General features: G+C 43.1%; 1 protein-coding gene across 1 annotated transcript; it reads left to right on the top strand.

Annotated features, from left to right (window-relative positions):
• Window positions 1-10,119: 10,119 nt before the first annotated feature.
• On the top strand, window positions 10,120-10,983 carry LOC138891206 (uncharacterized). Its single transcript, XM_070174355.1, has 2 exons — window positions 10,120-10,162; window positions 10,244-10,983. The coding sequence occupies exons 1-2, from the start codon at window positions 10,120-10,122 to the stop codon at window positions 10,981-10,983; spliced, it is 783 nt and encodes a 260-aa protein (XP_070030456.1).
• The last annotated feature ends 1,077 nt before the right edge of the window (window positions 10,984-12,060 follow it).

The raw sequence follows: 12,060 nt of genomic DNA, 5'->3' as shown, positions 1-12,060 counted from the left end.
CATAGTCTATTAAGTGTAATAAAATATAGGCCCCCCACAAATGCAGGACCTAAAGCAGTTGCTTTACTTGCTTTATGAAAGGGACGTCCCTAAACTCTTCATCAACCTTACTATCATCCTCATCAAGAATTTCATCCACATCATACTCACTACTAGCCACATCTGATTCAACCCCTTCTTCACCACCTATAACATCATTTTCTACAACAACAGAACCATCTTCCTCAGCAATAACATCATTTACAGTTGGTTCTTCAGCAGAAAAATCATCAACAGAAACACAACATGTGACTCTTCAAGTGGAGGCTCTTCAAAAGGCTGTTCTGTATTTATATTATCTGGACCACCTTCAGTTGTTGCCCTAGATGACTTATTTAATGAGTCACTACTATCTTGAGCAATTTTTGGCCCATATAAATAGTCAGCTGGGACAACTGTCTCAACAACCTCATTAATAACATGTAAAACATACACATTTAATTCCCTATCAGTACAATGACAACCAATATTATATAATTATTCGTCATTTTTCACCAACACAAATTCTTTAGTACTAGGGTTAAAGACATAACCCCCCCCCCAATAATGTGGTACCCCAGCCTCCTTGTATAATAACCAAATTCAAAAAGGGAAAAGTGGTCTTGATCAATAGAAAATTCGTTCACCTCTATATTGGTGACATATTTTGCATTTGGAGGATCAATAAAGGTTCCACCATGATGAAAACGTACAAGAATAAAGGTATCTCCAAACATACTTTACCCTACATTGACAAAGACGAAGCAAGAAAAAACAAAGGCAAGTCAGAAAGATTCGTCAAAAACGAAGAGTAAAAACTCGAAATTTGGGTATGACATTTTAAAACCCAAATTACTAACATGCATGTAACGCCCCGACTGGTCGTTTTTCCTTTTAGAACTCCGTTCCCTTAAATAAAACTTTCCGAGCTTGCTTTAACTAATTCACGACCTGCGGGATGGTTGGTTCTGGATTTGGAAGAGTTTGGGTTGAAATATGCTCATTTGATTCCTTAAGATTTTCTTAAAAGGCTAAGTTTGACTTTGGTCAATATTAATGGACCCGGATTTATGTTTTGACGGTCCCGGAGGTTCCGTAGGAAAATATAGAACCTGGACATATGCCGGAAATCAAATTCCGAGGTCCCTAGCCCGAGTAATAAATTTTTATTAGAAATAGTTAAACTGAAATTCTAAGGATTTAAAGAAATTAATTAATGGTTTATAACGTTGGTATCGGGCTCGTATGCTGGTTTCGGAGCCCAGTACAAGTCCAAAATAACATTTAAGACTTGCCCGCAAAATTTAATGTCAATCCGAGTAGTTTAAGGGCATTTCGGCTCGTTAGAGGAAAATTAAGAACTTGAAGTTCATAAGTTTGATTCAATTGGTTTTAGGGGGTGATTCTTAGATTTAGCATTGTTTTGGGGGTTCGAAAGTTCGAATAGGTCCGTTTCATGCTTTCAGACTTGTCGGTATGTTCGGGCGGGGCTCGGGATCCCCGAGCGTCAATCGGACAAGGCTCAAGTGAAGTTGGAAATGTTGAGAAGTGAAACATCTGCTTCTTTCATAACCACACATGCGATTGGTCGACCGCAGGTGCGAGACCGTAGAAGCGGTCCACCTATCGCAGATGAGGCCAAGGTAGGCCAGACCCAGAACTGCAGAAGAGGCTCCGCAAAAGCGGCTTCAAGACCGCAGAAGCGGTCGCAGCCCGCTTGGCCGGTTCGGCAGATGCGCCCAATTTCTTGCAGAAGTGGGACCGCATCAGATGCGGTCCCCCAACCGCAGATGCGAAAATCCCTGAAGTAGTGAGCTTTATTTAATACGGGTTCTAAGTCATTTTTGCCACTTTTCACTCCTCCATTGGCGATTTTGGGAGCTTTTGAGAGAAGACTTCCACCTAGCATCTTGAGGTAAGTTTATCCCACTTATTCTTAGTTTAATACTTGTGTCCTAAGTAGATTAAACACTAGGATTAAGGTAAAATCATGGGGTTAGAGCAAAACCTAGGGTTGTGACAAAAGTTAGATTTAACCACGAATTTGTTATGAAATGAATTAGAAATCATATATTATTGATCCTTAGGTTTAGAGAACAACTTCCTTCGAAAAATTTCGTAATTCGGGCACGTGGGCCTGGGGTCAGATTTTAGGAAATTTGTGTTGAGGGTTGGAAAATTGCTTAAATAGCTAGAGTACGATCTTGTGAGCTTATATTGACTATTTCCTACCTCATTTAACTAGTTTTGGATCGTTTGGCTCCAAATTGAGAGTTTGGGCTCGTTCTTGGCATTTGGAAGTATACTTGGAGTGAGGTAAGTCTCCTTTCTAACCTTGTAAGAGGGAATTGTCCCCATAGGTATAATAATTGAATAAATTACTACTATATGCGGGGGGAGGGGGCTACGTACGCACTAGGTAATGAGAGTCCATACGTAGCTACTGTTATGCTAAGTCCGGGTAGTCTAGGACCCAAAAGCATGCTCTATGTGATATTCTTGTAACTTGATGTTCAATTCGGATTCGTATAAATCATGTTGATTAAGGTAAATGAGACTAGTAAGAGGAACCTTATCTTCCTTGGCCTTTTAAAGAGAAATTGAATATTTTTGTGAATAACTACTTCTCAGATATACACTATTGTCTGCTTGTTATTGAGTTTATTTATATTTGATCGCGTCATACGTGTGATTCGCGAACGGGGTAATACATGCATCTATGGTTTGTGTCGTTCGACCCTCGGCAGTGCACAATTTATTTTTAGTTGGATCGGGTCGTACGACCCTCAACATTACTTGCGCATGCTTTACTTAGTATTTACCTGTGGACTTAACTTTGTATAAGCCTTGAAATGTAAATGGTTAGCTATGATATTATCTGGAAAAAGGAACTGTTATTTCTAGCCATGAAATGTTAATTAATTGTACTATCTATGTTTAGTGTAAATTATTTCTCATATTATTTGACCCTAGTAAGTATCAAGTCGACCTCTAGTTTCTACTTCTTCGAGATTAGACAGGATACTTACTGGGTACATATTGTCTATGTACTCATACTACACTTTTATACTTAATTGTACAAGATCTGAGGCACGTACCTCTGACTATCAGTCTGGGGCGCATCCTTGAGCAGATTTCGGGGCTTTTACGGTGAGCTGCTTCCCTTCCTGTGCCGTTCAACAGCTTGATGGAGTCTCTCTTATTTATTTTTTGAAGGTGTTGGTTTATGTTTAGTCAACAATGGCATGACAATTGGAAGAGTTGGTGGAAAGAGTTGGTGTGGATGCTAGGAGGAAGCTTCCTCTTTTGATGTCACCCATGACATCAAGAGGAGGTAGTTTGATGTCACCAATGACATCAAGAGGAGGTCTTTACTTCTATAAATAGATGCACTCCTTCATTTGTAGAAACCATCCCAAAAATAATACAACACATTGTAGTGAGTAGAGATTTAAGAGAGAAATTCTCTTATGTGTAATTGGGAACTCTCCCCTTCCTTTGTTAATATTAAAAGGCAACTGTTCTCTGGTGGACGTAGGATTATTTTGATCCGAACCACGTTAAATCTTGTGTTCTTTCTTTTACGTTTCTGCTAATAATTGGTATCAGAGCAACAAGATTCTTTAACGATCCAAGGAGGAAGAACAAGCAAAGATGAGTTCCATGAAGTTTGAAATTGATAGATTCAGTGGACGCAACAACTTCAATATCTGGAAGATCCAGATGATGGCGTTACTGCGGAGGGAAGGTTCAATCCATGCTATTGACGGAAAGTATCCTAAGGATATATCAACTCCCGACAAGGAGAAGATTGAAGGGGATGCATTGAGTGCAATCCAACTATCCCTTGCACCTAACGTGCTTTGTGAAGTGTGTACGGGTACCTAAGAGACGGCCAAACAGTTATAGGAAAAGCTAGAATGGCTATACCAAGACTGATCAGTGACAACAAGGATGTTGTTACAACGGCGTCTTCACACATTTAAGATGGGGTCAGGTACTTCGTTACAAGATCATTTAGATGCGTTCAATATACTTGTCATGGACTTACAGATTGCAGGAATTAAAAAGGAGGAGGAGACGCTTGCATGTGCTTTGCTATTTTCATTGATTTCAGGATATCGTGATATTGAGAATTCAATGATGTATAGCAAGGAGCCTATCAAGCTTGAGCAAGTGCGACAGGCACTTAACTCTAGTGATGTGCGGAGGCACATTGAAGGAGATAGAGATGACCAGGCAAGTGGGCTCTTTGTGAGAGGCCGGACTAGCCAACAGGGAAAGAGCAAATCAAAGCACAGATCAAAGTCTCGTGTGAACAAGAAGAATACAGAGTGTTGGGGTTGTGGCAAGAAGGGGCACTTTGAACGAGACTGCCCAATGTCAAAGTCCAAGGAAAAGGCGAGTGCATCCACAGTTGAACAGGTACATGATTTTGATAATGATTATGTACTAACAACATCGTGTAATAATAATAGTAGTTATGGAAACAAATGGGTGTTAGACTCTGCTTGCACTCTGCATATGACGTTCCGAAAAGACTGGTTTAGCAGCTATGAGAAAAGTGGAGGAACCGTAGTAATGGGCAATAATGCAACTTGTGCAATAGTTGGCATTGGCTCAGTTCGGGTTCGCTGCCATGATGGAGTCGTGAGGACTATTACACAAGTCCGTCATGTTCCTGATCTGAAGAAGAATTTGATCTCCCTGAGTACTCTGGATGAACAAGGCTACAGGTACATGAGCGAAGCAGGAACTATAAAGGTGACTAAAGGTTCTTTAGTCATGCTGAAAGGCAAGCTGGAGAACGGCCTTTACACATTGGCCGGAAGCACCATTGTTGGCTCTGCAAATGCATCTACAGTGCAGTTATCTAATGATGACAAGGCAAGACTATGGCACATGAGACTGGGTCATATGAGCGCACGTGGACTGGAGATGTTGAGCAATCGTAAACTTTTGGAAGGTGAGAAGATCAGCACGCTTGACTTCTGTGAGCACTGCGTTCTAGGGAAGCAGAAGAAGGTCAGCTTCAGCACTGGCAAACACAAGACAAGAGGAGTGCTAGACTACATCCATTCAGATTTATGGGGTCCTTCTAAACTTCCATCGAAGGGCGGAAAGAGGTATCTTCTCATTTTTATTGATGATTTCTCACGAAAGGTTTGGGTGTATTTTTTGAAGGCAAAAAGTGATGCTTTTGAAGCATTTAAAGAGTGGAAGATTTTGGTTGAAAATCAAATGGAGCGGAAAATCAAGTATCTTCGCACAGACAATGGCTTGGAGTTTTGCAATGAAGAGTTTAATGAATTCTGCAAGGTTCATGGGATCTCAAGACATAGGACTGTCAGGCATACCCCACAGCAGAATGGAGTTGCCGAGAGAATGAACAGAACTCTTCTTGAAAAGGCTCGTTGTATGCTCCTACAAGCCAAAATGTCCAAAGTATTTTGGGCTGAAGCAGTTCACACTGCTGCTCATATTGTCAATCGATCTCCAGCATCGGCAATTGACTTTAAGACTCCGAATGAGGTATGGTCAGGTGAACCCTCTAACTATTCATACTTACGAGTATTTGGGTGTCCAGCTTATTATCACGTTAATGAAGGAAAGCTTGAACCAAGGGCTAAGAAGGCCATATTCGTAGGGTATGTGGATGGAGTAAAAGGGTACAAACTTTGGTGTTTGTCTTTACTCAAATTTATAGTTAGTAGAGATGTCACCTTTGATGAATCCTCTATACTTGATCCCCGTAAAGTTTCCGTGGAGTTTTCAGGAAACAAGAACGACGAGCAGGTGGAGCTTCCGGTGGAGCTTGCCAAGGAAAAGGATCAAGAGACTCAGGTTAAAGATGAGTCAGAAGATGTAGACCTTGAAGAACTTGCTGTCAATGAACCATACACAATTGCAAAGGGGAGGGAGAAGAGGCAGACACGAGAACCGGAATGCCTTATAGATCAAGCAAACTTGATTGCATATGCGTTCGTAGCTGCATAAGAAGAGATTAAGGATCTGGAGCCCTCCTCGTATATTGAAGCAACTTCTTGCAAGGATGCTGTACAATGGCGGTTAGCCATGACTGAAGAGATGGAGTCTCTTCACAAGAATCAGACATGGGTCTTAGTGAAAAGACAAAAGGGGAAGAGGACAGTTGGATGCAAGTGGGTCTACCGAAAGAAAGAGGGAATTCCTGAAGTGGAAGATGCTAGGTTCAAGGCGAGATTGGTTGCAAAAGGATTCAGTCAGAAGGAGGGAATTGACTACAATGAGATTTTCTCTCCAGTCGTGAAGCATAGCTCAATTCGCGTGCTACTAGCATTGGTTGCCCAATTTGACTTGGAGCTTCAACAGCTTGATGTCAAAACTGCTTTCTTACACGGTGATCTAGAAGAGACAATCTATATGGATCAGCCTGAAGGTTTCCTAGCTGAGGGAAAAGAAGATCACGTATGCCAACTAAAGAAGTCTTTGTATGGTTTGAAGCAATCCCCTAGACAGTGGTACAAGAGGTTTGATGCATTCATGACTACACATGAATTCTCAAGGAGTGCATTTGATAGCTGTGTGTATCACAAGAAGATGTCTGGTAACTCAATGATTTATTTACTGTTGTATGTTGATGATATGCTTATTGCTGCTAACAACATTACAGAGATAAATGCTTTGAAGAAACTGTTGAGTAAGGAATTTGACATGAAGGATTTAGGAGCTGCAAAGAAAATCCTTGGTATGGAGATTTCAAGAGAAGACGGTGTTGTACATCTTTCTCAGAAGAGGTATATTGAAAGGGTTCTCAAGAGATTCAATATGCATACGTGCAAGCCTGTAAGTACACCATTAGCTCCTCATTTTAAACTTTCAGAGTTACAAATGCCTCAGTCCGAGGATGAGGTGGAGCATATGTCAAAGATTCCTTATGCCAGTGCAGTTGGTAGCATTATGTATGCTATGGTATGCACACGTCCAGATATTGCTCAATCTGTAAGTGTGGTAAGTAGATACATGTCCAGCCCAGGAAAGAGGCATTGGGAAGCTGTCAAGTGGATATTGAGATATCTCAAAGGAGCTTCTGGTGTTGGTCTGACCTTTCGAAAAAGTGGTGGAGGTATTTCAATTCTCGGTTATGTAGATTCTGACTATGCAGGAGATCTTGACAGAAGAAGGTCCACAACTGGATACATCTTTACCCTCGTTGGCAGTGCCGTTAGTTGGAAGTCGACTCTGCAGTCGATTGCCGCTTTGTCTACGATAGAAGCAGAATACATGGCAGCAGCGAAGGCGGTGAAGGAGGTTATCTGGTTGAAAGGTTTAGTAGCAGAATTGAGTTTGGTTCAGCTGGAATCAACTCTTAGATGTGATAGTCAGAGTGCTATTCATCTAATGAAAAATCAGAGATTTCATGAGCGCACTAAACACATTGATGTCAGATTTCATTTTATTCGAGATGTTGTTGAAGAGGGAACTATCAAGGTCGTGAAGGTTATCACAGACGATAATGCTGCAGATATGTTGACCAAGATAGTCCCACTCGCTAAGTTTGCACACTGCAAGGACTTGGCGGGGGTGTGCATCAACTGATGCAACTCCGAAGAGAACAGTTGTTAGGTGGAGGTGGTATGTTCAACAATGGTTTGATTCTTCTTGTTTCTTACAACGGGGTTGCCCAGTAAGCTTAGAAGTTTTGGCCAGAGTTGTTCACACGCACGCTCGAAACGCAAACCAAGGTGGAGATTGAAGGTGTTGGTTTATGTTTAGTCAACAATGGCATGCCAATTGGAAGAGTTGGTGGAAAGAGTTGGTGTGGATGCTAGGAGGAAGCTTCCTCCTTTGATGTCACCCATGACATCAAGAGGAGGTAGTTTGATGTCACCAATGACATCAAGAGGAGGTCTTTACCTCTATAAATAGATGCACTCCTTCATTTGTAGAAACCATCCCAAAAATAATACAACACATTGTAGTGAGTAGAGAGTTAAGAGAGAAATTCTCTTAAGTGTAATTGGAAACTCTCCCATTTCTTTGTTAATATTAAAAAGGCAATTGTTCTCTGGTGGACGTAGGATTATTTTGATCCGAACCACGTTAAATCTTGTGTTCTTTCTTTTACGTTTCCGCTAATAATTTATGTTGTCTATTCTATTTCGGACAGTAGGATAGATTGATCCTTTTGTATATTCTTCTAGTTGCCCACAACTTGTGACACCAGGCCTTGGCACACACATTAGTAGACTATTCTTTTGGAGATTGTATAATTATTATTTTTTGGTATATTACTGGTTATTACCTGCTAATCTTAACTCAAGGAATTATTACAATTATTTTGGGTAAAAGTAAAATGAGAACTTATTTAGTATTTTTCGCGCTGGCTTGCCCGGCAATGGTGTTAGGTGCCATCATGACCTATTATGGAAATGGGTCGTGACAACATGGTATCAGAGCACTAGGTTCACGTAGGTCTCACAAGTCATGGACAAACCCAATAAAGTCTTGCGGATCGGTACAGAGACGTTTGTATTTATCGTCGAAAGGCTATAGGGTGTTAGGAAAACTACTCTTTATTCATTTCCTATCGTGCAGTGGTTGATATACTAAATTTCCCTCTTCTATTCTCTCATAGATGGTGAGAACACGCACGGCTGATGTTTCAAACTCAAGAGAAGCTACTCCCCCCATTGCTAAAGGCCGAGGTAGAGACCGGGGTAGGGCACCGGCCTGAGGTAGGGGACGAGGGCATCCCAGAGTTATCCCAGTAGCACCACCAGTAGATCCTATGGGAGACCCTATTATCGAGGAGCAGGGCGAGGTTCCCGCAGCTGAACCTACCCCAGTGGACTTTATGACAGCACCGTGCTTCCAGGAGGTCACAGGCCATATGCTACAGTTCATGGATTCCATGACTTAGGCTGGTTTATTTCCAGCGGATCCAGACATCACAGGCAGGGGGAGCACAGACCCCTACTGCTCAGGCTCCTGGATATGCAACTGCAGTGTATCAGACTTCGGGTGCACTACCCGCAGATGGGGCCCAGCCAGTTGCTACGGCGGTGCCCCGGCCCAGACCAGTTGCGAACGGTGACCCGCAGAAGTTATTGGATAGATGGGCTAGACTTCACCCCTATCTTCGGGGGTGAGCATCATGAGGATGCCCAAGATTTCATTGATAGGTGCTGGGACAGACTCCATAACATGAGGATATTGGAGTCGCATGGAGTCAACTTCACTACTTTTCAATTGGAGGGTAGGGACCGTAGATGGTGGCAGTCCTATGTTCTTGGCAGCCCAGCAAGTTCTCCTCCCCTCACTTAGGGTCAGTTCACACAGTTATTCTTGGATAATTATATTCCACCCTCTAAGAGGGAAGAGCTGCGATATCAGTTTGAGCATCTTGAGCAGGGTCAGATGTCCGTGACCGATTATGAGGCGAGGTTTTCTGAGTTGTCTCACCATGCACTCATGATACTTCCCACAGATGCAGAGAGAGTGCGGAGATTTGTTGCGGGGTTACACCCCGGTATTCGAGCTAGCATGGACCGAGAGGTGGAGATGGGTACTGAGTATCAGCTAGTGGTAGAGATTGCTCGGAGGATTGAGGGGTATCGCCAGAGGGGTAAAGAGCAGATTCAGCAGGACAAGAGGGCCTGGTTTTCGGGAGAGTTCAGAGGTGCCCCGGCTAGGGGTAGAGGTCACTTCGAGAGGGGTCAGCCCAGCAGACCCCTGTATTCAACACCACCACCACTTCCCTGAGGTGCTCCAGTAAGACCTTATTTCAGTGCAACGCCGGAGAGTTATTACCGCCTACCAGCTATTCAGGGTTCCTCCGACGGGTATTCTGGTCATCAGGGTTCTTCCAGTGCTCACTTTAGTGTCATGCCAAAGAGTTCATATCGCCCACCAGCCATCCAAGGTCCTTCTAGTGGGTACTCGGGTCAGCAGGCTCAGACTTCAGGGCAGTAGGCTATGGTACCGATAGGGTGCTATGAGTGTGGAGATCCGGGTCACATGAAGAGGACCTACCCCAGACTTCGGGTCAAGGCAGTACAGTAGGGTCAACAGCTCATGATTCTAGCATCGGATACCCAGCCTCCCAGAGGTGGGGGACAGATGGGTAGAGGTCATCCTAGAGGTGGAGGTCAGGCAGGGAGAGGTCAGCCAGCTACTACATAGTCAGGTGGAAGTCAGCCAGCCAATGCTCCAGCCAGATTCTATGCCATTTCGGCTAGGCCAGATGCATTGGCCTTAGATGCCGTCATTAGAGGTATTATTTCCGTCGGCGGTAGAGATTATTTGGTATTATTTGATCCAGGGTCTACTTATTCATATGCATCATCTCTATTTGCTCGTTTCCTGGTTATTTCTCCTGAGCCTTTGGGCACTCCTATTCATGTATCCATTCTTGTGGGCAATTTTTTGGTTGTGGATCGAGTCTACCGGTCCTGTATGGTCATATTCTGTGTTTTTGAGACTAGAGTGGATCTCCTGTTACTTGATATGCTCGACTTTGAGGTCATCTTGGGCATGGATTGGTTATCTCCATATCACACCGGCCTAGATTGCCATGCCAAGACTGTTTCACTGACGATGCCAAGGTTAACGAGGTTAGAGTGGAAGGGTTCCACAGTTAATACATTTGGTCGGGTTATTTCTTTCCTGAAGGCTCGGCATATGGTCGAGAAGGGGTGTTTGGCTTATCTAGCTTATGTTCGGGACACCACTGCAAAGTCTTTGACGATTGATTCAGTTCCAGTAGTTCGAGAGTTCTCCAATGTGTTTTCTTCTGATCTTCCTAGCATGCCACCGGATCGTGATATTGATTTTTGTATTGATTTGGCTCCAAGCACCCAACCTATATCTATTCTACCATACAGCATGGCTCCTAAAGAGTTGAATGAGCAGTTTGAGGAGTTCTTAGCAAAGGGGTTTGTTAGACCCAGTGTATCACCTTGGGTGCACCAGTATTATTTGTAAAGAAGAAGGATCGGACTATGCGGATGTGCATTGATTACCGCCAGTTGAACAAAGTCACCATCAAAAACAAGTATCCACTGCCTCGTATCAATGATTTATTTGACCAGTTGCAGGGTGCTAGGGTGTTCTCTAAGATCAACTTGAGGGACTCTGATGTTCCGAAGACTGCATTCTGGACTAGATATGGCCATTATGAGTTTTTGGTGATGTCTTTTGGCTTGATAATGCCCCAGCAGCATTTATGGACTTGATGAACATGGTGTTCAGGCCTTATATTGATTTATTTGTCATCATCTTCATTGATGACATCTTGATATACTCACGTAGCCTGGGGGAGCACGAGCAGCATTTGAGAATAGTGCTTCAGACCTTGCGAGAGCAGAAGCTATATGCTAAGTTCTCCAAGTGTGAGTTTTGTCTAGAGTCAGTGGCATTCTTGGGGCATGTTGTGTCAGGAGAGGGTATTAAGGTGGATCCCAAGAAGATTGAGGCAGTTCAAAGTTGGCCACGCCCTACCTTAGTGACCGAGATCAGGAGTTTTCTGGGGTTAGCAGGTTATTATAGACGATTCGTGCAGGGCTTTTCATCTATTGCATCACCTCTGACTAAATTGACCCAGAAGGGTGCTCCTTTCCGTTGGTCCGATGATTGTGAGGAGAGCTTTTAGAAGCTTAAGACAGCTTTGACCACGACACTAGTTCTTGTATTGCCTTCCGGCTCAGGGATGTATACGGTATATTGTGACGCTTCACGCGTTGGCTTGGGATGTGTATTGATGTAGGAGGGGCGAGTTATTGCATATGCTTCGCATCAACTGAAGGTTCATGAGAAGAATTATCTTGTGCACGATCTAGAGTTGGCCGCGATTGTTCATGCTCTTAAAATATGGAGGCATTATCTGTATGGGTTGTCATGTGAGGTTTATACTGATCATCGCAGCTTATAGCATTTGTTCAAGTAGAGGGATTTTAATTTGAGGCAGTGTAGGTGGCTTGAGTTATTAAAGGATTATAACATCACCATTCTTTATCATCCGGGCAAGGTAAATGTGGTCGCGGATGCCTTAAGCAGGAAGGT

This window comes from Nicotiana sylvestris, chromosome 1 (assembly GCF_000393655.2).
Source record: "Nicotiana sylvestris chromosome 1, ASM39365v2, whole genome shotgun sequence".
NCBI lineage: Eukaryota > Viridiplantae > Streptophyta > Magnoliopsida > Solanales > Solanaceae > Nicotiana > Nicotiana sylvestris.
Note: the sequence above shows the minus strand (reverse complement) of the source record. Positions and strands in the feature narration are given on the sequence as shown.